This window comes from Camarhynchus parvulus, chromosome 19 (assembly GCF_901933205.1).
Source record: "Camarhynchus parvulus chromosome 19, STF_HiC, whole genome shotgun sequence".
In the NCBI taxonomy this organism is placed as follows: domain Eukaryota; kingdom Metazoa; phylum Chordata; class Aves; order Passeriformes; family Thraupidae; genus Camarhynchus; species Camarhynchus parvulus.
Window position 1 is genome coordinate 4,957,625 of NC_044589.1, and position 27,117 is coordinate 4,984,741.

At 55.0% G+C, this 27,117-nt stretch overlaps 1 protein-coding gene across 1 annotated transcript; it reads left to right on the forward strand.

The window, feature by feature from the left end:
* The first annotated feature begins 1,012 nt into the window (after window positions 1-1,012).
* SH2B2 (SH2B adaptor protein 2) lies at window positions 1,013-25,502 on the forward strand. Its single transcript, XM_030962922.1, has 10 exons — window positions 1,013-1,072; window positions 2,011-2,140; window positions 11,024-11,911; window positions 14,150-14,251; window positions 18,014-18,105; window positions 20,228-20,322; window positions 20,505-20,687; window positions 20,801-20,994; window positions 22,437-22,608; window positions 23,069-25,502. Exons 3-10 carry the CDS (start codon window positions 11,051-11,053, stop codon window positions 23,380-23,382), a joined length of 2,013 nt encoding a protein of 670 aa, XP_030818782.1. The 5' UTR covers window positions 1,013-1,072; window positions 2,011-2,140; window positions 11,024-11,050; the 3' UTR covers window positions 23,383-25,502.
* The last annotated feature ends 1,615 nt before the right edge of the window (window positions 25,503-27,117 follow it).

Sequence of the window (27,117 nt, forward strand, 5' to 3'; positions counted from 1 at the left end):
TGCACCAGCCCTACAACAAATCTCCTTCCTCTCCCCCAAACCAGACTCTCCCCAAACCTCCCCAGAATACACCTGTCAGGGAAATAGGATGGTGAGGAAGCATAATAAATAAATATTAATAATAACAATAATGCTAAAATCCACCCTTCTCCACCTCTTATATAACCATCATTGTCTTAATCCTACAGGTGCTTCACAGAAGTAAAAAGGATTTGTTCCTCCTGCAAATCCTTTTTTTTCCTTTTTTTTTTAATGGTGACTCATCCCTATCCATGTGTGGACACGCCATGGGGAGGCTGGGGGGCTGTGCAGGGTCCCAGAGACAGTGTGACCCCCAAATCCATCCCTTAAAACCCTCTGGGCTTCAGTTCCCCTGCCCTGGGGTTTGCTCCATCCTGACCCACCCTGTCCTGGGGTTCAGTCTGACCTGAATCCCCTGGCAGGGAAAGTGCTCTGAGATGTGCCCAAAATGCATCAGCAGGATGACAAAGGCGGGCAGTCGGTCCAGACCCCAAAACTCCTCCTGGAGCCACCCCAGTCTCACCCCCTGGGAATGTGGGTGTGGGGGGATCACCCCAATCCCCTCCCCTGGGCACTGCAAGGACAAATGCTGGGCGATGGATGGGCGAGCAGTGAGGAAACGCTGCAGCCCCTCTTCAGAGCACAGGGGAGCCCTGCCACGATCGGTGCATCTCGAGGATCTCGGGGACCCGAAGACTTGCACCTTGAACATTTAGGGTGCTGCCCAAGGATTCGCAGCGCTCCCAGGAGGGTTGGGGAGCCCGCCCGAGGATCAGGGGCCCTTCCTGAGGATTTGGGGTGCCCCGTGCTATTCGGGGCGCTCTCGCAGGCACAGCCCCAGGCCAGCCCGGGCGGGGGTGGCTCGGTGTCCCCGGGGTCCCCTCGCGGAGCGCCGGGCGGGGGCGGCGGGGCCGGGCGGGGCCCTTTAAGGCGGCGGGGGCGGTGCGGGGGGCGGCGCTGCCGGCGGGGCGGGGGCGGCCGGGCCGGCCGGAGCCGAGCCGAGCCGAGCCGAGCCGAGCCAACCCGCGAACCGAGCAGCGAGCGGGGCCCGGTGAGCGCATCCTCCGGTACCGGTACCGGTACCGGTACCGGCACCGCAGCGGCGGGCGGGGATTTAGGCGGGGATTTATTCGCGGTTCTTCCCCCCCGCTCCCCCGTTCAGCAGCGGATCCCCCGGCCGGGGGAGGCTCCCGCCCCTCGCCGCTGCGGCGCGGTGCGTTCGGGAGGGTCCCCGAGCCGCCCCCTCCCCTCGCACGGCGGGGCCGGGCCAGCCCCGCTCCCCGGTGAGCATCGCCGCCGCTCGGGGCGGCCCCGGGCCCGCGGGGGCGGGGGGCGGTGATGGGGCAGACCCGGCTCGGCCCGGGGGAGCGGGGCTGCAGCCTTGGCTGGGGCTCCTCTGGGAATGGGGGCTCCTCTGGGAATGGGGGCTCCCCCGGGCCCAGGGGCTGCTCCCGGCCCTGGGGGCTGCCCCGGGGGAGCGGGGCTGCAGCCTTGGTTTGGGCTCCCCCAGCCCTGGGGGCTCCCCCGGCCCTGGGGGCTGCTCCGGGGATGAGGGTTTTCCCCGGGGCTGCAGCCGTGGGTCGGTTTCCCCGGGGTTTGGGGATGGCAGACCCAGAGGGGGGCACACACAGAGCACGTAGCCCCCCTCACGGATGCTCCCTTATTTTGGGTCGGTATTGTCTGCCTGGCGTTGCGTGAGGGGTGCAGGGGCTCGGTTGGGCCCCCGAGGGCTCAGCCCTGCATCGCCGCGGGCACAGCGAGGGGCAGCCGCGGCTCCCGAGCTGCCTCCAGCCAGCCCTGCTCTGTGGGCAGCACCGCGGGAAGGCCCTTGGGAGGCTCCGGGGACTTTCTGCCCGGCCCTTCTGCTTGTTTCTGGTTTTGGTGAAGTCAGGCCGGAGCCCTGCTGGACTGTGGCTTGGGGGAGGCGAGATGTGCCTGGGGATATTGCTCTGGCTCCAGGGATTGACAGCCTAAACCTTTGCCTTCCAGGTCCCTCCCTCCCAGTCGCTCTGGTACTTCCTTCCAGTGTGGAAATTGATCGGTTGGAGTTATGCGTTTGACCTGCAAGAGCCACGCTGCCGGTGCTTCGGGGATCTTGTGAACTGGAACGGGAAAGGAGGTAAAACCTCCCTGTCGCCCCTGCACCCTGCCCAAAACCCCCACAGACCCTGCTCCTGTGGCTTTGCGTGGATGAGGAGCAGCTGGGGGAGCTCAGCCTGGAGGAAAGGAGGCTCAGGAGGGAACTTCTCTCTTTCTAAAACTGCCTGAAAGGAAATTGTAGCCAGGTACAGCTGACTAGACAAGAGGAAATGGCCTCAAGTCATACCAGGGGAGGTTTAGTTGGATATTAGGAAAAATCTCTTCGCTGAAAGGGTTGTCAGGCTGCCCAGGGCAGTGGTGGAGTCACCATCCCTGCAGGATTTAGCAGGTGTGGATGTGGCACTAAGGGGACATGGGTTAGTGGTGGCCTGGGCAGTGCTGGGGGAATGGTTGGACTGGGTGATCTTGCATGTCTTTTCCAAACTAAATGATTCTGTGATTACTCAGAACTGTCCTCCATGAGGATTTTTGGTTTGGTTTGTTGGGAGAGTGGAGAAGGACCATGGATTTCTGGGGATGCCTTTCTAAATAGGAATCATCCTCCTAAACCACACAGGCTGTTCTGAAATGCTCAGCCCCCCTTCCCTGGGGGGAGGGCACACTTGTACAGACAGGTGGGTGTGTGCTGCCAGGAGATGTGCTCAGAGGGGATGGCAAGTGCCCTTGGACCTTCTCTCTGTGTCCTTCTGTGGTATTTCCCAGTGTCTCACCATCACTGTAGCACAGGAGCGCAGGGATACTGCTGAGTGTTTCCTTAAAAAAGCTGCATAATCCTCTCTGCTCCAGCTTGGGGAACACACAGGTTCGCCAGCCCTGCCTGGTGTCTCACCCAGCTCAGTGACCAGAGCCCTGTGCCATCGAGGAGGGTGAGTCAGCCCTGCCTGGTCAAAGCTTTGGGTTAAAATCCCCTCATTCCTCAGCTGGTTCAGGGCTGCAGTGGCTGCTTCACTGCAGGGCCACCTCTTCTGGCTGATCTGAGGTCTGTCCCCTCCTCTCCTGGACTTCACCCTCATGGCAGCGTGGTCCTGTCCAGCCTCCTCTTGTCCTTCCTCCTTGGAGGCAGAACACCCATCTCTTCAAGATGAGGATGTTGCTGGCTGATGCCTTTCCTCTTCCTCCTCTTCTTCCCAGCAGAAGCAGAGGAACCAGATGATGGTTGCACATCTGCTGGCCCTGCTGACTCAGGCTGGCTGGGATGCCCCAGGGCAATCCTTTCAGCCCTGAGGTTCCTGCATCATTCCCCTCCTGCCTGAGGCTGCCCTCACTTGACCTCAGCTGCTTTCCCTGCCCGTGGATGCCAGTGAGGTGCTGGGATAGGGTTGGAGACTTGTCCCTGGCTCAGTGATCCACATCCTTGTGCAGGCAGAGGGAACCTGGGTGCTCCCAGAGAGAGACTCAATCCCAGCTGGCTCCATCATGGTGGAGAGGAGGAGAGAACATGCCTAAAACTGCATCCCACACCTGATTTTTGCTAAAGGGAAAACCAGACAAGAGAATCTTCTTGCTCTTGTGCAGGCTTTGGATTTGGGATGAGACTTGACAGGAGCCCCACATCCATCCACACCCACAGGTGGGGGGACAGGAGGGGACAGTGTGCATCCACCCCAAGGTCCCACTGGGCAGATGTTTGTGCCCTGCTTCACTGGCTCCTGGCAGCATTTGGACCCTGGGGCAGCAGAGGGGCTGCAATGGCACCCCACAACCCTGGCAAGAGGGGTGGCAAAGTCAGACACAGCCTGTGGATCCCTCTGGTGTGGTCATGGCCATGCTGGGTACGAAGCTCTGCCTGCCCAGGAGCATCCCTGCACAGTGAAGAGAAATAGGATATTTGAGGTTGGCTCTCCAGCCAGGTTTGGCAGCTGTAACAGGGTGTTTTGGCATCATCTGGTTGAGGAAGGGGGGGTTCAAAGCCCACTGGAATTTTTATTTTGCTTAATACACCACTTAAGCAATTAGCAGTGATTGTAGCAGTCCTGGGTGAGGCGCTGGGTAGAATTGAATTTCCCCAGCTCAGATACCATTAGGCAGCAGTTTCAGGCTGTTTGCAGGCGGGTATGAGACAGTGATGCATGTGGGGAATTAGATCTGCAACGTAAAAAAAAAAAACATAATAAGAAAATTTCCTACAGAACTGTGTAACTTTATCTCATGTTTATTATGTGCTGTAATTGAAAAACAATCTTAGGGGTTTCTCTGACCTAATGGTGGGGGATCCCCAGTGATGACAGTGCTGTATTCATCAGGATTTGCTTTAGCTGAGCACCCACTCATCTCTCTCCCCAAAAACCCCCAAAGAGCTCCTCCATGGCACAGCAATCCCCAGGGCAAGAGTAATCCCTTTCAAAGAGTTTGCACTTGCTTTGGGAAGTGCAGCTGGATTGGTGTTGCAGGGCTTTTTCTTTAATTCCCCAGAGTTTTGGGGTGCATCCAGAGGGAGGGGGCTGAGCAGATGAACCTGCTGCCCCTCTTTGGAATTTCTGAGTGCAGGAAGGGTCTGCCCACAGGTGCCAGGTCAGTGGTTAATGTGTAACAGGTGTGCAGGACGCTCTGCACCCACAGCACACCAGCCTGGAGGGGCATGGATGGATGTGCAAATAGTTTTCTGAGGATGGGAAGGCGAGAGGAGGAGGAGAAGGGTTTTGTTGTGGGCTGAGGAGCGGAAGGAAATCGAGGCTTAGCGAGGGAAATGTGAGATTGCTTGGTTGGGACAGGGCTTCTGCTGCTCCTCGGGGGAGGCTCTGCTATTGTGGTGGTTAAAAATAGACTTTGGACTGGGTGGTTTTCTGTGGGAAGCTCTCTGGCTGGAGACAGGCACGTGAGGTGGCATCCAAGTGAGGGGGAATGGACAACAGCCTCTGACCTCCTTCACCCAAAGCTCTGGGGTTTTCATTTATTTCCTTATTCCAATAGCTTTTCCTTTGGGGCATTGAGGGGGTGTCTCTGCTTTATTCCCAGACACAGCCTCCAAGCCCCAGGCTGCATTCATGATGCCCAGATGCAGTAAAGCTTTCCTGATCATTGTCACTGCACCCTGGGGACCCTGTCCCCATGGCTGAAGTGTCCCCCCGGTCCCACAACACCAGCAGGTACCCAGCAGGTTGGGTGGCTTGGGTGATGCTCCAGTCCTGTGTCAGAGTGACTCCCTGCAAGCTGGATGGAATTACCCAGACAAAAGATTATCTAAGATGCAGTGAATCTTATCTATGAACTTGTCTTTATTTTCCAGCAGCTGTCAGCACAGGAAGTACAACATCCACTGCGGGGGATTTTGGAGGGGAGGGAGAGGAACAACCCTGTGGTATGGTCAGAGTAGTGGGGAAATGGAGAAAATCTCAGGTTTTACTGAGGGCTCTCATGGGCCCATCTGCTCATTTTCAGGAGCATTGGTTCCTGTGGGGCTGGAATCAGGGTATCACACAGAGCTGTGGGGACACCCTTATGTGCAAGAGGAGGAAAGGTTCATTTCTTGCCCATTTTCTCTTTTGAAGATGTGTTCCATCAGCACCTGCACCCCAAAATCTTGTCCTGAGTGCTTTGGGGCATCCTTTTTGAGAGCTGGGCTGGCCAGTGACACCCCTCACTAGGCAGCAGAAAAAGGCACAAGGAGCCTTTTCACTCTAGAAGAATCTTTTCTAAGCTGCAGGTGACAGGTGGACCCTGCAGTGCATCTGGGCAGGGAGTTAAAGCATCTCCTGCTGAGGGATTGGTTCAAGGCAGGTGGTTTGACTATAAAATTAAAGGCCAAAATGCTCTTCAATTAATATTTTAGTGGGATGGCCAGTAAATGAGAGGAACAAGGAATGTTTCCATTTCTATCTGGTTCAGACAGGCAGTGTGATTTAAGATCACAATAGTATAAAATAGTACATGGAGTACTGAGGAGCATGGAGAGAAATCAGCTTCTCCCATGCCAGGGCTGTGGTCAGGGGTCTGGGGGGAGTGAAAGGCCCAGGGCAGGTGACTTCTGCTTTTGTCCCTTATGGTTTTCTCTTCCTCAGATCAGCCTCTGCATGCCATTCAAGCTCTGGTGGGTCTTGAGGGCTGGGAAGGGTCCTCGAGGTGACAAAGGGAGGAGGTCACTTGGTCACAAGCTTCAGGTCTCAGCTGTGGAATGGGGGGAGATCAGCTCCTAGCATCTCTCATCCCTCACCCCAGAAAAAAAGATTTTTCTGAAGTGAAAAGGCTCCTTGTGCCTTATGCTGCTGCCCAGTGAGGGATGCCCACTGGCCAGCCCAGCACTCAAAAAGGATGCCCCAAAGCACTCAGCAGTGCTGGGTGGCCAGGACAAGGTTTTGGGGTGCAGGTGCTGATGGGATGCATCTTCAAAAGAGAAAATGGGCAAGAAATGAACCTTTCCTCCTCTTGTATATAAGGGTGTCCCCATACCTCTATGTGATACTGTGAAGTCTGAGCCTGCTCGCTCTGCTCTGCTCTCCCCTTCCCCAGGACAAGGTTTTGGGGTGGAGATGCTGATGGGACACATCTTGAAAAGAGAAAACGAGCAAGAAATGACTCTCGTTGTCCCGTGTGCCCAGGGCAGGCAGTGCCTGGGCTTTGTGCAGGCGGGCTCCAGGCTCCCCCGGGAGCTGCCCGTGTGTCGGGAGCCGCTGCCAGCAGCATCCCCTGGGGGGGGCCGGGGGTATCGCCTTGCTCTGCGCCCTGCTCGTGACTCGGGGATCTCCTCTGGCATGGCACGCTTAGGTCAGGCGCTTTTCTGGGGCAGCAGGTGCCTGGGTTTCCTCATGTCATTCCCGCGGGATTGCAGTGACCAGCTGGGGCTTTGAGTGGCATCGATCTTGCTGGAAACCGAGCAGGAGCGGGACAGCCGGGGCTGGGCTGGATGTCCTTGCCCAGGAGCCAGGCTTTGCCTCCTGCGCTGCCTTTTCCTTTCCCGTTGCTCTCTGGCGGTTTCCCTGCACAGCTGGAGGTGGAGGGATGGATGGATGCATGGATTCACCTTGGAGGTGGAGGGAGGGATGGATGGATGGATTGAGGGGTTCATCTTGGAGGTGGAGGGATGGATGGAGGGATTCAGCTCGCTGCTCACAGCCTCCAGCACACAGTGCTTTTTCCCCTCTCAGTTTCGGATCACTTTGTCCCAGCCTGGCTGCGCTGCGCTGGGCGGAAGGGAAACATCTCTTTATTAGGGTTGTTTCCTTAAATAAAGCCATCAGAGCCAGCCGTGCTGGGCAGGCTGTGCTGGGCAGGCTGTGCTGGCCATCCCATGACCGGTGTTGCGCATTCGGGTTATTAACACCTCATTAGATGCTGGTTCCTCCCCACGCCTCTGGTTCAGCAAATCCCAGTGGCTTTGTTGTTGCTCCCTGACTCCTGCTTCACCGGGGAGTTGTTTTTTTATGGTCTCCTGCACTTCTGCTGACAGTTTAAATTTCATTTCTTCTTGAGGTCAGTAGCTTTGCTTCCACTTTCAGAGTATTCTATGTGCCCCCCCCGGAGCAGGAGATGCCTCAGCACACCTTGGTGGGAGAGGAGTCCCAAATCACTGCCAGCAGCTGGCTCTCACCTGTCATCCCAGCCTGGGTTTCCCCTTGGCAAACCCCAGAAGTTCTTTATTTTTGTCTTCTTTTCTTAAGTTCTGACTCAGTTTCCCACATGACAGAGGCAGCAGGCACAGCTCTGCCCTGGAGGAGTTTGGGGACTCATGCAGGTGGGTTAGGAGCCTGTCACCAGCCTGATGCTGTGGTTGCCACTCCATGGCTTCTTCATGACAACAAACCACCCCATTTTATATCTATTTATTTTTCTGTCCTTTTGTGTCACCCAGGCCAAGGGCTCAAGGCTGTGGCCCCTGAGCCACTTCTGGAGTGGGCTAAGGGCATTTCCAGAGGGATCTGGCACTTTAGAAAGGTGCCTGGAGTGTGCTGCAGCCCTGAGGAAGCTGGGCTGGAAGGGGATGGCCCTTTCCAAAAAGCAATTGCAGATTTGCCGCTTATTTTCATCGTGAGCTTATTTTGGTCTCCGCTTGCACCGCTCTGCCCGGGGATGCTGTCTGTGGCATGATAAGTTATTTCAAGAAGTGGGGCAGAGCTGTTGGTATGGAGGGGAGTGCAGGCATCCAGATTAAAGGTAAATCTACACAGATAATTGGGAGCCTGCTTCCTGCAGAAATCAGGTGAATCAGGGGTGGGGATGGCTCTGCAATCCCAGGAGCTGCCCTTAAACCACCCCACAGAGTCCCTGGCTGTGCTCCGGGCAGGGGGCGTTGGATATCCTGGATATGTGGCACAGGGTTAGTAATCCCCGCCGCCGCCTCCTCAGACCTGCCAGATGTCTCTCCTCTAGGCTTCATTTTTATAAATTGGCCTTTTAAAGTCTGTCATCCCCATGCAGATGAAAGGAAGATGCTGTGATGCCTCTGCGTGCGCGTCTCCGAGCCGGAGCCCGGCTGCCATGCCTGGATCTCCTTGAGGCTTTTTGTTTCGGGCTTTATCTTTTTTGAAGTGCCTTTTTTTTTCCTCCTTCTTCTTCTTTTTTTTTTTCCCCTTAACCCCTCAGAGTCTGTTAGCTTGCCATCCCTTGGTTTCAAACAGGCAGGCCCTGAGCACCAGTCCCTCCTGGAGGGAGGGATGGGGAGATGTGTTTTCCCCAAATTCATGGGAGGGAAACCAGCAGAGCCCCGGGGCTCAACACCCTGGGCAGATGCAAATAAACCCATCACCAAGGGGCTTTCTCTTTTCCCCACAAGCCCCTTGCTGCTCTTTTCCCTTTGCACCCTTTCCCCCTCCCTTGCTCTGGCTGTGACTGCTTGGATTGGCAGCAGGAGACTCCTTTTCATCTCCCTCTTCTCCCTGAGCCCAAATACTCCTGGCCCATGGCTTGGTGCCAGGGCAGCTCCTGGGCCATGGCAGAGCTGGGGTTGTGAATTTTCAATTCAAAGGGCAGAGTCTTTAAATCCTCTGCTTGGTGATGGATGGATAATTAGGAATTTCATTTGCTGGGCGGGTAACAAACAGCTTTGTATTTTCTGCTGCTTTGCTGATGTCTCTTGGGGAAATTCAGAGGCTGCTCCTAAACTGCAGGGATGGGTTTTTTCCCAGCTGGCATGGATCCCTGCTCAGGTCTCCGGGAAATCCCTGTGATGCTGGGGAGAGCTTTGCCAGGGATTTCTGCAGGAGCTGGAGCTCTGCTGGTGTTGTGGGATGTGAGGAGCCAGTGCAGGCCCATGTGTAGCCTGTCCTCAGTGCCTCCTTGGCGCAGCCAGGGCACTGAGCAGCATCCCTGCCTTAAAGGTGAGGAAATGCCACATGTATCATGTTTCTGTTGGGATTTTGTTGGCTGTGTGGGTTTCTCAGTGTTTGGGGGGGTTGAGAGCCCCTTCCTGGGATGGAGATGGTCCCAGAGAACTCATCTCCATAGGGATGTGCTGGGAATATGGCAACCAGCTCCTGGCTACATCTGCTGCTCTGAATCCCAGCCTTCAGGGCTCAGTCCTGCCTGGGGTCTGGAGGATAAGGAGTGGGTTATGCCAGTCCCCAGTGCCCGCCCTGATCCGTGGCTGGTGCCGTTCATCAGAGCAGTAATTAATTACTGGCCGTGTAAGCTGTGGCGGGATCCAGCACCTGATTTATTAGCAGGAGTAATCCCTCGCCAGCAAAAGGGCTGCTGTGTGAATGGAGAGCAGCAAAATCCAGGGAAAGAGCTGCTCTGTGAATGGGGAACAGCAAAACCCTGGGGAGCTGTCCTGCCCTTCCAGAACTGGATCCTGCAGGCACAATCCCTGCTCCTGGAGCAGGGCAGCCACAGGCACCCAGTGTTTGAGCAGCTGAGGTGGATTTGCCAAACTGCTGCCCTTGGAGGGGAGGAAGGAAGGTGTCTGGACACAGGGACCAGATGTTTGGGGTCATTGGCTCAGCAGTGCCCCAGCCAGGGCCCACCAGCACAGCAGCCATGAGCAGTTTTGGCACTGAGAGGTGATTTTTGAGATGCAGTCGTTGCTGGGGTTCCCCAGGGGAGGCTCTTCATGCTGCCCAGAGTCAGGCAGAGATTTGGAAAGTGCAACATGAGCACCAAACTGGACTGTACAGGTGCCCTGCCAGTCTCACAGCCACTGGGAGAAGGACCAGTGTGGACGTTGGGCAAAGTGATGCTTCTCCCAGGGGCTCACAGGTCTGCTCTGCAGCTCCTGTCAACTTCTGCTGTGCTCCTGGGTCTGGCTTCTGTTTCTTTTCCCCCTGTAGCCCACCTACTCATGGGCCTCTGCTGAGGACTGTCCTGGGTTCTCTGTCAGCTGATGCTCAGCTGGGAGGGCGAAATCCCAAAATTGATGTGGCAAAGGATGAGGGCAGAAATAGAGACTGGAGAGAGAGAGAAGGACCGGCTGTGGGGTGCAGAGGGGAGGGTGCTGCCCTGGGTGCGTACTTCCAGGACTCCCAGTGCTCCTTCCCCCTGTGGAGAGCTGTGCCATGCCCAGGCAGACACAGAGTGAGAGGAATCCTGCAGGCAAACACCCCTGGGCTCCTCCGCTCGGGGACTCCTTAGCGGTTTCATGAGAAATCAATAATGCTTTTGCATGGTCATAATCGTAAAATAAGTACAATTTATGGCTGCTGCCAGGGCCAAGATTTTTTTCCTAGTGGATGAGGTGGAGAGAGAGCAACACACAGACACTTTCCCACAGCATTTTCCTTTGCACTGGAACTGCAGATCAGCTCTGGCATCATGGCAAGGGGTGACCTCCATTTTGGGGGTCAGGGTTGTTGTCCACGTCCATGCCCCTGTTTGGGGGTGCAGGGTGGGTTGTTCATGTCCCCATTTGTGGGGAGACAGAATGGATTGTCCATGCCCCGTGTGGGAGGGCAGGCTGGGTTGTCCATGTCCCTGTTTTTGGGGGACAGTCTGTGTCCCTGTCCATGCCACACTCAGGCCATGTCCTCGCCCCCAGCCCGCCGGCAGGTGGAATGGGGCAGCCATGAACGGCGATGCCCTGTGCCAGGAGCCCTCCTCCCCGCTCCCCGACTGGAGGGAGTTCTGCAAGCTGCACGCCCAGGCAGCCGCCGTGGACTTCGCCCAGAAGTTCTGCCAGTTCCTGAAGGAGAACCCCCACTACGACACCCCCGGGGCAGAGACCTCCTTCTCCCACCATTTCACCGCCAACTTCCTGGACATCTTCAGCCTGGAGGTCAGCAGGGTGTTCGTGTCTGACTCGCCCACCAAGTACAACATCGTGCCCTTCGTGGGGCTGCAGAACTGCCACGTCCCCTACGGGCGGGAGGTCACCCCGAGGAAGGAGGAGACGTCCACGGAGTCTCTGGACAGCATGGACGCCCCGCTGGGCGCCAGCCGCTACCTGACCCCGGCCCAGCAGGTGCAGGCTCACAAAGTCTCCTCCTACGGGCAGTCCCGCAGCTCAGAGGACGTCTCCATCCACGCTGCTGCCAAGCCCAAGTTCAAGAAAGGTTTCTCCCTGAGGAACATGAGCCTGTGCGTGGTGGATGGCATGAAGGAGATGTGGCACCGCAAATCCTCCCCGGAGCCGGGCGCCGAGGCCGCTCTGGGCGGGCGCAGAGCCGAGAGGGAGCCGTGGCCGGCCGGGGGCAAGGAGCCTGGGGACCCTCGGGAGAAATGGACACACAAGCTGCGCCTGTCCAAGGTGCCCTCGTCCAAGGTGGAGCTGGTGGACATCCAGAGGGAGGGGACGCTGCGCTACATGGTGGCCGATGACACGAACTGTGTGGGCAGCTCGCAGTGGCAGAAGTGCCGCCTCCTGCTCCGCAAAGCGGTGAAGGTGGAAGGGGAGAGGTTCCTCCTGGAGTTTTATGTCCCTCCAAAGGTAAGTCCTGGCTTTTGTTTTTTTTTAATGAGGAATTCAAGCAGTAGTTGGGCTTTGCTTTTGGTGCTTTTTTTGTTTCCACTGCTGAGCTGGGCTGAAATCCAGTTCTGGTCCAGAGGGAGATCTGTTGCTGTGTGGCTGAGGTGCAAATGGATTGGAAAATGTGCTCGAAACCCATCCAACCTGCAGGCCAAAATGAACCTTGCACTCTTGGTGTTGGTCTGTGCTTCTCACCTTCTGAGAAAATATAAAACATGAGTTTGAACTCAAATGCATCTCTCTGGAGAGCAGTTCAGCATGGGTATGAATGGTGGGCATTGCTCTGGGCTGGACTGGGGCCTTCCCCAGCGCAGGAATGGGGCCTGGCTGGAAGGAAACAACCCCAGTGTCCATGGTGCCCACTAGGGAGCCTATGGGAGAGCTGGAGAGAGTGACAGGGCAGGGGGGAATGGCTTTAAATTGAAAGAGAGTAGGGATAGGTGGGATACTGGGGAGAAATTGTTCCCTGTGAGGGTGGGGAGGCCCTGGCACAGGTGCCCAGAGAAGCTGTGGCTGCCCCATCCTTGGAAGTGCCCAAGGCCAGGCTGGATGGGGCTTAGAGCAACCTGGGCTAGTGGAAGGTGTCCTTGCCCATGGCAGGGGGTGGAAAAGGATTCCTTTCAACCCATTCTATGATTCTGTGGATGGAGGATCTGATGAAGCCTGGTGTGTCAGTTGCGCCAAAGAGAAAATAAACTTGGGTTAAAATGGAACAACTGCTGCTCTTAAAACATTTAAGAGAGAACTCACAGAGAGATTCCTTTTTTAGTGTATCTTGATTTGCCTCTAAAAATCAATTTTGAAATTATTTGATGGCAACTTTTATGAACATTGTCTGCTCTTCTGTTATAATCACACCCCACTTTGGTTTACAGCTTTCTCCTCTCATCCCATCTTGCTTTCCATCTGGCAAATGTAAAAGTGGCACCAGTCTGGCACAGCTGGAAGAAAACTGCTTTTTGCTTCAGCAGCCCACAGCTTTGTTTTTACATAGACCCTACAAAACCTATGGCTATGTGTGTAAACCTTTAAAGGGAAGAGCCCTCCTGGAGAGGAGGGGGTTGGAATGAGATGATCTTTAAGGTCCCTTCCAACCCAAACCATCCTGTGATCTTAAGACCCTTCTCTGGCTCAGGGGTGAATTATCACCTTGTTTCCTTTCCTTTCGAAGCAGCTGCTGCTTCCTTTCTGACCTTCTCCTGTGCAAACACCGAGATGGAAAAATTCCCCAGGGATGGGCAGAGCCTTGCACGGCTGAGACGTGTCTGCAGGCAGTACTGGGGCTCTGGGGCTGGCAGAAACGAAACATCCTGCAAGGGAAAAAGCAGTTTCTGTTCTGTCTTGGATTTATTTATTTTTATTTCCCAATAAAAATGGGAACTGAGCCTGTTATTGGTAACTTGCAGCCTGGAGCTCCTTGCTGGCCTCATCCCACCCACTGCATCCACAGCACCAGATGCAGGTTTTGGTGACTAAATCTCATCTCTGCTTCCTGCAGCTGCAGTGCTCCAAATCCCAGAGCCCTGGAGGGGAGCAGCCCTGGAGAGCAGCTCCACGAGCTCCTTTGTGGGGATTTGTTATAATTAAAACAAATATCTGGGGAATTTGTTGCTCAGCAAACACTCGGAGTGGGAGGCACCGGGTCTTGCCTCCCCACCCAGGCTCCGGTGGGTGCCAGGGGCCCTGGGGGAAATTCATTTTTCTTGATTTTAATGTAATTAAAATTCCCTGCATGGCTGAGGCTGCTGTGTTGTAGCTGCCTGGTTGAAATGCTGCTCCTGTGCTGGAGAAACAGGGCTGCTTTCTGCATGGGAAGCATCCCCCATCAGATAGCACAGCTCTCTCCATCGGGAGAGGGTTGAAAATGGAGAGAAATTAAGTGGTGTTGGCAGAGCTGGCACATCAGCCTGTGCTGGAGCAAGGAGGGTGGTTTGGCAGTTAAAAGCACCTCCCTGTCTTCCACTGGGCCCCCTCTTGGTTTAATTCACAGAGCTCAGAGTTATCAGGCACGGGAGGGAAATCAATGCTGTTTATTCCCCCTCTGTAATAACCACACAGGCTGAGCTGATCTTGCCTCTGAGAGCCCTGCTGCATTGTCCCCAGGGACAGTTTGATTCAATTGAGTGACTTTTTTTTTTTTTAAATTATTTGATTTCTTTTCATTTATTTTCTTTTCTTTTTTTTTTTTCCTTTTCTCAGGCTTCCAAACCCAAGGTGAGCATCCCGCTGTCGGCCATCATCGAGGTGCGCACCACCATGCCCCTGGAGATGCCTGACAAAGACAACACCTTTGTCCTAAAGGTGAGAGCAGGGTGTGGATCCCTACAGGAACCCCCTCTGCACCTGCACCCTGCAGTGCAGGAGGCTCAGACCCCAAAGAGATCATTACCTTGGCTTTCAGAGCTGAGATGCCAACAACTCAAATGCTCCCCAGAGGATCCCTGCCTGCTCCAGCTGACACCAGGGTGTTTTGGGATCAAGCTATTTGGCTTTCACCATGGGGTTTGGCTTCTCTGTGTCACCAGGAGATGGGTTAAATCAGTGATCTGAGACAACCTGCAAGGGAAAATGCTCCTTGGTGCAGCTGCTTGTGGTTTTGTGGCTGCTGCTGTCCCGTATCAGTGACATGTGGTGGCTGTTTCATTGACACACTGTGATGGCCCTTAGTGCTGTGGTCTGGTTGATGAGGTGGCAGCTGCTCAAAGGTTGGACTTGATGGTCTTGGAGGTCTTTTCCAGCCTTAATGATTCTGTAAGAACGGCTCTGTGGGATCAATGAGACCCTGGGGATCAACCACACATGAGTCTGGGGGTATGAGCAGAGAGTGAAAGTCTCTTTCTTCAGAATTTTCCATATCATGCAATTAATTAGCTCAATGCTGCCTCCTGCTCTGCTGGAAGACAACAGCCTGTCATGGCAGATCAGGGCTGAATTTTGCAGGGTCTTGGACACCATGACAGTGATGGACCATTAGATTTTGAGCATTTCTGTGTTCTACCTCTTTTAAACAAACACCTCTCTCCCTGATGCTTCTCCCCCAGAGTGTGTGGCAATGCAGAGCAGAGAGGCCAGGTCTCCCAGCTGAATGAACCTGCTGGAAAGCTTAGAAAACTATGAAAGGAAAAGAGGGGGAAAATTGAGCTTGGCTTTGTGAAAGCTCCCAAGACTTGAAATCCACCTGGCCCCAGCAGACATTCCCAGGAGAAATTTCTTTCCATCAAATCCAGCTCCTTGTCAAGGTCACACAACTTCTCCTGGCACCTTCCCTTCTCCAAGGGCTTCTTGCTCTTCAGCCTCAGCAGTGGTCAGTGCCCACCATGGGCACAGAGGCTCATTCAGCTGTTGTTTTCTCTGCCTCAAAGGCCAACCTCTGTTTTCCAGACTGACCAGCCCAAGGTCCTCCTTGCTTTCCTTGCAGGCTCTGGAGATGGAATGCCCCAAAGTGTATGTGGGGCTGTGGCCCAGAGCAGATGGGAAGGATTGCTTCTCCTTTCTTCTTCCTCTCTGTCCAGCCCAAGCTGATGCAGTTGCTTTCCTCACGCCATGATGATGATGATGTTGACTCACATGCAGCCTGTGGGCTGGTGTAAGTCTGGGCTGGTTTCTGCAGAACTGCTCCCAGGCCGTGGTTCCCCAGCCCACACACCCACAGCGATCACTGTGAGCCCAGGCCTCACCCTGTCCTTGAGCTGGAGGCTCGTTTCAACTTCTTCTTCCACTTCAGCTTTGACAAGTCCATTTGAATTCTTGACTGATCCTCCAACACATTTTCAGTGTGATGTCATCCATGAATTGATCAGGTATCCTCACATTCTTATGTGCTCATCACTGAGAAGCATGCACAGAGAGCCTTTGATGGGAAGGAGCACATCCCTTTGACCACTGGCCATTGACAACCCATCAGCCATTGATCTCTGCTCTTGGAACATGGCTCTTCACTTTCTTGTCACGTTTTCTAGATCCCCTTAGCAGCCCCACCTGAAATGTGTCAAATGTATCACATCAGTGTCCAAAGCTTGATGTCCTCATGCTGATTCAACACCCAGGATGTGCCACTGCTTCTCCCTATCCCTGGAGCTGTCACGAGCATGAGCAGATGGGCTTGGTCATGACAGATCCCTTCTGGGGGTTTCAGCTCTGGGATGTCTCCTGGGTGCCTGTCAGGGTTGGTTTCTCTGGCTGCTGGAGGAAAATTTTGCACTTGCCCTCTTCCCATCTTCTGAAGCCAGACATGCTCTCTCCATTCCCACTGCAAACAGCTTGGTGACTGCTCCAGCCATTCCTTTAATACACTTCTGGAATGCTCCAAACCCTGCCAGCTGGAAAATACCTGCTTTGCCAGGTACCTCCTGCTCCTGCCCTGTCCTGGCTCTCACCCTGCCACGGGAGAATTGATCACAATTGATCCTTTGAGTGAGCAGAGCCAGCAAGCACAGCATGGAGCCCCCCAGCCAGGCTTTGCTCTCCCCTCCCAGCTGCTGGCACAGGATGCTGCTCCCCTTTTCTCACATCCACTATTATTTGTGGTTCATTTTCTGCATGGCTCCTTCTTGCTGGGACATCCTTTTGCTCCCCCATTCCCCCAGTTTGCAGAGGGGATGAAGCACCCTCAGTTTAGCAGGTTAGGTGGGCAAGCTGGGTGCTGTGGTTTCCCTTTCTGTGTGATGTGGAGCCCAATCTCAACAGCACACAGGTTATGGTGGGTGGAAAAGCCCCTGCCTCATTTAGGGATGTTACTATGGCTGGAAAAGCCCCTGCCTTGTTTGGGGAGGCCACACTGAAATAGTTCCTGCCAGATTGCCTAAAAATGAGCAGCCAGCGTGTCCCCAGAGCCCATCAGACACCCAGCACATGCAGTTTTTTCCATTGCACAAGCAGGTGCTTGCAAAATACCCAAGCCCTGCACATGCTTTGCTTGCTGTCATGCTCTGCATGAGTGAGCAGCCCTGTCTCCCACGTCAGCTTCATGCCTTGCCCTCAAAAAGCCAGAGAAGATTCTTTCTTAAGTTAAACAAACTGGAGAGGGGGATCTTTGCTACTCCCCTCCACCTCTGCTCAGGACAGGGTCCAGGTCACTGCTCAGCCCCAGCCAGAGCTCTGCTCCCTGCCCTTCCTGCTTATTTTCAGGATGGTGATTCAGTTGTTTGTGATTAATTGAATTTGCTTGGCGGTTGTCTCAGCTGGCAATGTGACACTCTCCCGGAGTCAGGGCTGCTCTGCCACCTCAGGAACATGATGTTTAAGGCTCCATGAAGGATGCAGGGAAACCTGCCAGAGGCACAGAGCATCCCATGGCATCTGAGTCCACTGATGTGGAGCTTCTGGTTCTGCCCAGCCCCAGAAAGGCACAGCTCCTTTGGGCTGGACAGTTTGGAGGCTCTTTTGTGTCCTAAATTCTATTTATTATATTTTTCCCTGTGAAAGGAGGTTTCTCTCCCACTCTATTGCAATCAGAAGCCTCATGGACCAGCAGGCAGAAAAGATAATGGAGGAGAGGTTTAAAACTCCTGGGTCTGGCAGGGGTTTGGGACAGAGAGCAGTGTGGCTTCTGCTACAGCTGTGCAGAGCTAGTTTTGGGGGGACACAGAGGTGCCCCAGGAGTGAGGGATGCTGTCTGTGCTTGGGCATAGTGCCATGTACCCTGATGCTGCCAGCCAGGTGTGTTTTTTCTGTGGAGGCTGTAAAAACCTTGTAAAAAACTTGTATTTGCTGATAGTGGTGGGGTGGGGTTTTCCTCTGAGCTCCAGATTTGGTTAGGGGTCATCTTGGATGCATCTTTCTGGGTCACCCTTCAGCACTCCTGTCCTGGGATGGGACACTGGTCCTCTGGGTCACCCCTATGCTGGGATAGGGTGGGACACTGATCCTCTGGGTCAGCCCTATGCTGGGATAGGGTGGGACACTGATCCTCTGGATCACTCCTGTGCTGGGATGGGGTGGGACATCCTCTCCTGCTGAGCTGAGGTGCTGTTCAGGGGATCTGGCTGGGCTCTGGGGTGTGTTTTGCCTCGGGGTGGGGGGCAGCAGCCTGGCACAGCTGACTCCATCCCACATGGCCTGCAGGTGGAGAATGGGGCCGAGTACATCCTGGAGACCATCGACTCCCTGCAGAAGCACTCGTGGGTGGCTGATATCCAGGACTGCATCGACCCTGGGTAAGGATTGCTGGGGAGGGGCTCTGTGGGGCTGAGCTCTGGTGTCTGAGCATGGGCTGTTACCCAGATGCAATTTTTGCTGCTTGGGTTGTCACAGGAAGTGCCCAGCTCACAGCAGCAGAGGTCTGGAGGCAGAGTTAGCAGCCTGTGTCTGCCAGGGGTGCAGAGCACTGGCCACTTGTTCACCCTTCTCTGCCCCACATCCCTCAGCCTGGCAGAGGCAGGTGACCTGGAAACACAGCCTCAAAGCAGGAAGCTCCTAACACCCACTTTCTGAATTTTTTATACCATATTTGAGCTATTTTCCATGTTTTTTTCCAGCTTAGCATCCATGACATATTTAAGATTCTGCTGGTTGAATTGATTTATTTGTATTTCTATCACAGTGGCATCAGTGTTGTCATTGGAGTCATAATTCAGCCAAAACTTCTCATCTCTTGTTTCACCAGCACATGCAGCAAGTTGTGTCAGGGAGGTTTGTGTGCCTGGTGCTGCTGCCCTTCAGCTGGCTCAGACAGCCCCAGCCTTGGGGAAACCCTGGCACTGCCTTTCTTGGCACAGTTTTGGAAAAACCAGGTGCCCATGCTTGTAGCAGTGAAAACATCACGCAAACCTGGAACAGAGGCTTGGAGAGGCTCCTGCTCTCTCCAGGCTGCCTTTGCCCCCTCCTGCTGGAGAGAGGCATTTGGTCACCATGGAGGATGCACTGGTGCACTCCAGGTCTTTGCTCCTTTTGCTCTTTTCAGAAATCTATAATTCATTGGCATGGATTGCCCAGAGCAGCTGTGGCTGCCCCATCCCTGGAAGTGCCCAAGGCCAGGTTGGACAGGTCTTGGAGCAACCTGGGCTAGTGGAAGGTGTCCCTGCCTATGGCAGGGGGGTGGAACGAGATGAGCTTTAAATTCCCTTCCAACCCAAACCATTCTATGATTCTGTTACTCGAGAAGCACTGCTGAGGCTGGGCTGCTGAACCAAAGCTGGGAAAAGGCCTTTTTTCCCTCACTCCATGTTTCAGTGCTGGTTTTCCAGCTGGAGCTGAGCACCACAGCCGTGCTCCCCTCGAGCCACTGCAGGAGCCGCTGATGTCCCTGCACCAGCCCCTGGCCCTGGCTCTGCCCCTGGCTGTGCCCCTGGCAGCCTCCCAGCCCTCTCTGTTTGCTTAGCACCCAGCACCAGCCCGCTCTGGCCCCCGGACGTGACTGTAAAGCAAATAATAATGAACTGCAGAGCAAATAATAATGAGCTGTTTAATACACCGCCACACACGCTGGGCGCCAAGAGCGAATTCTCAATCAGCTCCCGATGCTTCTGCCAAGGGCTGCGTGCTGGAGCTGCCTCCTGAGCGCCCAGCCACGGCTTTTCTGCAGAGCACTGTTGGTTTTGGTTTCCTTCCTCCCTTCTTGTTTTTAACTGGCTGCAGCTGAATGACTCCCAATGGCTGATTCACTCGCTGGCCACTAAATAATTCAGCAGCTTCCCCTGCTGCCTGTGCCCACGTGGCCCGTGTGAAGCAAGAGCTGCCGAGTGCTGTGGGCAGCTCTGGACTCTTGCTGGTGGCTGGGATAAAAATAGGATGTGGAGCAAGTCAGATGCTTGTGCAAGAAGGGTGCTGAAGTGCACGGGGAGGGCTGGCGACAGGGATGTTCTGAGTGGCTCCCTGGCTCTGTTCCCACTTGCTGTCTTGCTCCAGGCCTCCTGACTTAGTGGTTTATGTCTTTTAGGGGTGGAATTCCTGTGGGTGGGTAATTCCCTTTGCAGAGGGTGAAAGTGAAAGCGCCCTCGGGTGGGAAGGTGTGTGGGTGCAAAGCACTGAGAGTCAAGGTAACAGCTTTCCTTCCAAACCCACAAAATCCTGCAGCTGGAACCGACCAGCATGACCCGTGCAGTGTGGGCTTTCGAGGGTGTCATCCTTCCCATGCTGGTTTCTCACCCCCAAAAAGTCATGTTTGGTGGCTGCTCTGCCTCTCAATGCTCTTGGTGTAGTGGCTACCCCTTGGGAGGAATTCAGGGGCAATAGAATGTGCTCTTGGATCACATTGGAATTTTGTGTGGCCAAATCCCCATTCCATGCCAGTGAATGGAGGTGCCACATGTGTGTGTCTCTGTCTGTGCTCTCCTCCAGGGACAGTGGGGATGACATTGAGCTGGTGTCCTGTGCACAGGGACCCTGTCTGCCAGGCAGGACAACCTCGTCCAGCTGCGAGTTCCTGAATGATGGTAAGGAGCTACATCTGGGAAAGTCTGGGACTCCCTCAGAGCCATAACCTAGCCCTCAGGTGTCTCTGAGATCCAGGAGTATCCAACACAGTTGCCTGCAGAGCAGGACAGTCCCCAGCTTTGCCCAGTGATGGTGGGTGATGCTGAGCCATGCACTCATCCCTCTGCAATTTCCCTCCCAGAGGTACCCAGGCCACCAGACAGATGTGCCCTGCCCAGCTCTCACAACGCTGCCATGGTCACCTCTGTCCCCGTGCCCCCCGGCCGGGGCAGGGACTCCCTGGGGGAGCTCCTCACCCACGTCCCACTGGAAAACTTCCTGCAGACGCTGGAATCCTCCCCCACTGCTGGTGGGCACCTCACAGGTACTGGGATGCAGGATGCAGCACCCATCTCACTCTGGAGGGTGCACAGAGGGCGAGGAGGATGGGGGGTGATGTTCAGGTGCTCCCTAAAAACCTGCTGTCCCTGTGGGCAGGGGAGGACAGCGAGGCCGAGGCTGAGATCAACCTGTCTGACTTCCCCTGGTTCCATGGGACCCTGTCCCGGATCAAGGCAGCCCAGCTGGTGCTGTTTGGGGGCGCCCGCAGCCACGGCCTGTTCGTCATCCGGCAGAGCGAGACACGGCCGGGCGAGTACGTGCTGACCTTCAACTTCCAGGGCAAAGCCAAGGTGGGTGTCCTCTGCGCCTCCCTGTCCTCTGCGCCTCCCTGTCCTCTGCGCCTCCCTGTCCTCTGCTCCTCCCTGTCCCCTGCTCCTCCCTGTCCTCTGCTTCTACCTGTCTTCTCCTTCTCCATGAATGTTAGTGTAGGAGGGACAGGGGTAGCACAGTCGGGACGGACGGAGATGAGAGATCTCTGAAGCCAGGGCTTGGAACTTGGGGTTTATTGCAAAGGGCCTGGGTGCAGGGCCCTGCTGGGAGCTGCCAGCCACAGCTCAGAGCAGGCCTGAGAGAAGAGAGGGGCAGAGAGGATGAGAGGGTAAGAGAGCAAAAGCATAAGAGAGTAAAAAGGGTAAGAGGGCAAAGTTCCCATTACAATACAATAAATCTTCTTCTGTGTTGAATATTCTGATTCTCACTAACCAGTCTAGTACAAGATACAAATCCTATAGCATTTACATACAGCCTATAAGAATCATTACATTACCACACTGTGTTACATTTTAAACCCTAAAAACTCCTCTTTGGGCCCCTTCTGCCAAGCTGGCAGGGTCTGCTCTGACCCTTGGGCCTGTCTGCAAGCAGAGGGAATTGTTTCATCAAAAGGGGATTACATTCAGCTGGCCACACCATTGTTTTCCAGTTGCTCAGTAACTGAGGTATCTCAAAGCTTGCTTTCATTTCAATCTCACTTATAGTTTCTATATTCTCAAAATCTTTTCCCAGACAATCATATTAATAAGACTTTCCTGTTTCATCTTCCCCAACATGTTAGTGCCAGCCGTGCCCAGCACCTCAGATTCCTTCTTGCTCTGTGGGTAACCCCAAATGCAGCAGCTCTGCAGGGAGCTGAACCTCGGCAGGGCATCCCTCAGGGGCACCTGCCCTTGTGCCCTAGGACCCCTCTGCATCCTGCCCAGCCCCTTCTACATTTTCCCAACTGGATCAGTGCCTGTCACGTGAGCATATGGATAAATACCCATGGGGGCTCAGTGTAGCTTGGCACACCTTCCCCTGCCCTCTCCTTGTCTGTCTGTTCCTGAAGTACACAGATGCCCTAAAACCAACCACAAGCAGCTTTTTGCTGGGTCCCTTTTCTAGCAGAGATTGCCCGTTCTTGTCACCTTGCAAGAAGTAGTTCAGGTGGGCTGGAGGCTTTCCCAGGCTGGCTGTGACCCCAGAATCAGAACTTCAGCTGCTCCTGGTCATACCCAGACACCCTTCTCTCTGTGTGTTTCTGTATGTTGTTCATCCAGGAGGGGTCAAACTGGTCCTGGAGCTTCAGTGAGGTACACTGAGTGTAAAAGTGAGGTTTTACAGGCAACACCCTGCAGCAGGGTAAACACAACAATCCTGTTAGGAGCAACCCCCCCTTGGCTGATGGAGGTGCAGATTGCAAGGGTGAGTCTCACCCTCAGACCCCCAGCTCACCCCGTGCCCCCTGCACTTGCAGCACCTGCGGCTGTCGCTGAACGAGAGTGGGCAGTGCCACGTGCAGCACCTCTGGTTCCAGACCATCTTTGACATGCTGCGCCACTTCCACACGCACCCCATCCCGCTGGAGTCGGGCGGCGCCGCCGACATCACCCTGCGCAGCTACGTGGTGGCACAGAGCCCACAGCCAGGTGGGTGCCAGGCTGGGTGGGAACTGGGATATTGTCCCTCAAAAGGGACAGATCCATGGGATTCCCTCCCTAAAGCAGCGCCCCGCTGATGTGTGTGGCTCTGGAGGTGTGCCAGGGTGGGTGTCACCCACTGGAGGTGCGCACTGAGACCCAGGCAGCAGCAGGGCTGTGTTGGTGTGACCCCTGTCCCTGCCTGTGGGTGTCAGTGCTCTGTGACCCCTGCCTGTGGGTGTCAGTGCTCTGTGACCCCTGTCCCTGCCTGTGGGTGACAGTGCCCTGGCTCGGACAGGACAGGACAGAGATGTCTGCAGGCTCGGAGCATTTTGGTATGAGAGAGAGTGGGAAGGAGGGTTGGAGAAGAACAGGGTCAGGGATGGAGAGGGGGTGTGGGAAGGTACCAGAGGGAGGGAGCCGAGCCTGCAGGCAGCACAGGAGGGTCAAGCTCGTGTTTCCCTTGCAGACACCGGCCCCCCGCCACCCCTGGTGTCGCAGCCCCCGGGCTGCCGGGTCGACCTGCCACCTCCACACTACTTCTGCAGCACAGCCCCCCCGGGCCCGCCGGTGCCGCCGCCCGCCGAGGGGGTACCCGTGGCCCCCGCTGTCCCGGTCCCCGCTCCCTACCACCGCCTGGAGGGTGCCCTGGGCCCCCGGAGCCGCAGCGACAGCGCCGAGCGCCGGCCGGAGCCCTCTGCTGCCGGTGCCGAGGACTACCACGAGGCTGACAGCGCCCGGAGCCGCACCCGGGCCGTGGAAAACCAGTACTCCTTCTACTGAGCCCCCCGTGCATGGGGGACAGCGGGGCAGCTGTGCCGCTCACCCTGCACCGGCCTTGCCACCTCCTCCTGCCACCACCAGCCACCCAGCCGGGATGGGATGTGCTCCTCGCTCCCTGCTGCTTTGGGGAGCTGTGCCAGTGCTGGGCAATGCCCCTGCTGGACCTGGTGCCAGCCCCGGAGTTGGGGCAGTGCTGGGGGTGTGGGAGGCTGAAATTCAGAGTCAGTGCCATTTTGGAGCTTGCAGCCTCTTCTCCTTCCCTCCGGACCAAGAGCTTTCTTTCCCAGGGCTGAGCTGGGCTCCCTGCATCTCCTCGTGGGTGTGACCATTGTGGGATGGCACCCGAAGCTGTGACAGGCTCCATCCTCCAGCCAAAGCACCTTGGCATGTCCCCTCTGGGGCCGGAGCCCAGCATGGCCAACATCCTTGTGGCACCATCGCCCTGTAAACCAGCTGCCAAGGGACTCTGGCATGCTGGGATGAGCATGGACATGTGTCAGATGTCCGTGCAGAAACTCTTCTCACACACATGGAGCACTGAGAGGGCCTGAGGGTTATCTGGGCTGGCTTTTGGGCTCCCTCTGGGGCATGTGTTTCCTACCCTCTGACAGAAGAAGGTTTTTGTCCAAAGCTTAATGAATTGCATTCAAGGAAGGGTTGTCCTGCTGTCCTGCCTTTTCTGTCCCTTTGTTTCCTTTCTCTCCTTGCTGTACTGACAGAGAATCCCTGGATGACCCTTTCATCCTCCCTTTCTTCCTTGATTTTTCAAAACCTAAGCTCTCCACAAGGGCATCGGCCTTCTGCCTGCTCTCTGCCACAGCTGGGCAATATTTTCCATTGCTCAAGGCAAACCTTGGAAAAATATGACAACACCTCCTCTTTACATGAGTTTTTGGTCATTTGGGATGTCTCAGGGGGTCATACACAGGCCAGGGGCTGTGTCCAGAGGTGAGGGACAGCTTTGCTTTGCAGGTAAAAGCAGGTATTCCTGCCTGGCTGGGCTCCCAGGAATAAAAACACTACACTGATTCTTTTCCAACAGGCCATGGAAGCCCTGAGGATGGTTTTACAGGCCAGGGTTTGTGCCTCATGGGGGGTGGGAAACCCTCTAGACGGGCAGCTGTGCTTGCAGACAAAGTGTTTGCACATCCCCCTTGGTTTGCTGACACAGCTTGTGTTACCCAGCACCAGGACACCTGGCTGCTCATGTGGCAGTGACAGGAGTGACAGTGCTCACAGGACATGAGCCAGGTGCCTTTGGAGTGTCTGGACAGGTCTCCAGGTAGAGCAGACCCTACCATACCCAACTAGAAGTTGCCACTTAGTTCAAAGAGGTACAAGCCAAGCCACAACCTCAAAAAAAAACCCCTTGAATTTGCCTGGAATTGGGTTGGGCCAAATTTTTATTTATTAGGTGCCTTCCTTCCTGAGCTAGCAAAGCATGTCTCCAGTGCTTGACTCCAAGAGGAGAGGGGAGGTGTCTCCAAGGCTCCTCCTGTGATGTGAGAGCTGCCCTTTCTGGCCCATGGATGTGTGAGACCATCCTGGTGGATCCCATTCCTGCAGCAAATGCCACCTTCTCCCCAAAGACAACTGCAGCAGGAGCAGTTTGCTCTGTTGAGGGCATTTCTCCTTCCTCAGCCCAGCTACAACACAGCTCAGAGGAGCAGGGAGAGGCTGGATGCTCTTGGCTGATGGTTTAACACACAGGGTGGATGAGGGGAGATCTCCAGATCTGACAGAAACATCGTCACTGGTTCTTTCCTGAGGCCCCAAGGGTGGGATCCAGAAGGCTGGATGGGAGCACTGCCTTACAGACCTTCAGATTTTGGCTTTGTTTCTCACTTTCTGTGTCACAGGATAGGAAAATGAGGGGGAAGCGATGATCTGCAAGCAAAAAATGTTAATTTGTAAATAGGGAAGAGTCTGGAAGAGTTTACTGTTGTGTAGAATAAATTAATTTTATTTAAAAAAAAGAAAGGGGAGGGGGGACTTGTTAAACAAATGGAGAACTCGAGTTCCGGTTTTAAAATAAAATCACTTGCAAAAACAACAGCATGTGAGCAAGAGCTTTGGGCTTTGCTGGATTTGCTACCTAAAAAAACAACAAAAAAAAAAGGGAAAAACAGAGGGAGGATGCGATGCTGTCATGTCTCATGTGTGCAGACCGTGTTGGTGTCTCTGGGCAGTTGAGGCCAGGCTGGGTCTGTGTCTGCCTGCTGCAGTGCACTGAGAAGAGAGGAGGAAGGGAGAAGAGAGTTCTGTCCTCTGCTGAGCAGAGGGAGGAGGAGGGTGGGTCCAGGCTGTAGAGGACAGGGTTTCCTCTCCTTCCAGTCTATTATTTACTTTGTCTGGTTAGTCAGTAGTGCTGGATAATGGGGAATGAGCAGCCCTGGGCTGTGAAGATGCCCCTCCCTTGCTAAAGGCCTGTGCTAGCATCTCCCATGGCCTGTCATTCCCCCTCCTCTGCCTTTATCTCTCCTGGGAGACTGTGCCTCATGCTCTGACGTTGTACGTCTTTCTGGTGTGCTCTTTTCTGCTGAGAATCCCCTGGGAAAACTGGAGCATTGTCCCAGACTGTACTGTGACAGCTAAGCAGTGACAGACGCAGCTAACACATGGCTTTTGGGGGGGTGGAGGGAGCTGCTCAGCTCGGTAATCAGGCCATGGTTGTGTCATGATCCATTCACAAAAACATTCCCTCCCCAAAAGTCACCAGAGCCTTTTCACCGCTCCTGGAGAGCTCATCCATCAGGAGCTGGGCAGCTGGGGAGGTGACACTGAGGGCTGTGCCTGGGGACAGCTGCTCCTCCTGCCTCACAGAAAGCCATTCACACCTCAGCTTATTAGCAAATTGACTAATTACAGCATCGGTCTTGCTGGAAAACATCCCTTTCCTTTCACAGGGTGTCTGGAAGGGCAGGGGCAGGACAAAACCGCATCGAATGCAGGGATTTGATGGTGTAACAAGGGGAAAGCAGCCTCAGCAGCGTGTGGGCTGGATTCCATGCCAGCAGTGCCCTCTGCCCAGGGCTGGAGAAGGACTGGGCTGCAGGGATGCTGGACTGGGCTGCAGGGATGCTGGTGCTGAGCTGTGCCCTGGCACACACCATGAACAGGACAAAAATGCAAAGGGATTTCAGCAGCGCAGCTGCCCACGTTTCACGTGGGTGTTGGAGCTCCACGGCTGCTCCTGCCTGACGTGCAGGTTCTGTCTCAGCAAAGGACTGCAGTGCTTCCAGAAGGATCCCTTTGGTAAGAGAACTCTTCAGAAACACAAATGAGCTTCTTTGATAAAGAGCAGGGAGCCGAGTTTTGTTTGGTTCGAACTGACCTATGAAAACACCGCCCTGTTCTCATGCAAATGCACTGACCCCAGTAAGCCCAGTCCTGCCCAGATCCCAGCCCAGCACTGATTTTGTGGGCTTTGTATTTTGATGAAATACTTTCTATTTTTGTATGACCTAAGAAACTGTCTTGCCCCCCTCCCCAGACTTTTTAAAAAGTAAATAATGCAGAATGCATCAAGAGTCTGCACCAACTCCCTCAACTGTAGTTTGAGAGTGGGATGTTCCCAGGTCTCTTGCCCCACAGTTTGCAAGGGCTCTGCCTGATGACAGGCAGCTGCCTGTTTGTTTCCTGGGGCTGTGAGCTGTGTTCTGGGCGAGTCCAGCTGCTCCCTGCAGTCCTCAGGCTGCCATTCTGCCTTCCTCCCACGGGGACTGGCACGGGAGG

Bases quoted from the DNA above. Each gene is read 5' to 3' on its own strand.
- SH2B2 (XM_030962922.1), top strand. From the start codon at position 11,051: ATGAACGGCGATGCCCTGTGCCAGGAGCCCTCCTCCCCGCTCCCCGAC. The intron at 20,995-22,436 runs GTGGGTGTCCTC...CTGCACTTGCAG, and splicing joins ACTTCCAGGGCAAAGCCAAG to CACCTGCGGCTGTCGCTGAA. The intron at 22,609-23,068 runs GTGGGTGCCAGG...TTTCCCTTGCAG, and splicing joins GGCACAGAGCCCACAGCCAG to ACACCGGCCCCCCGCCACCC.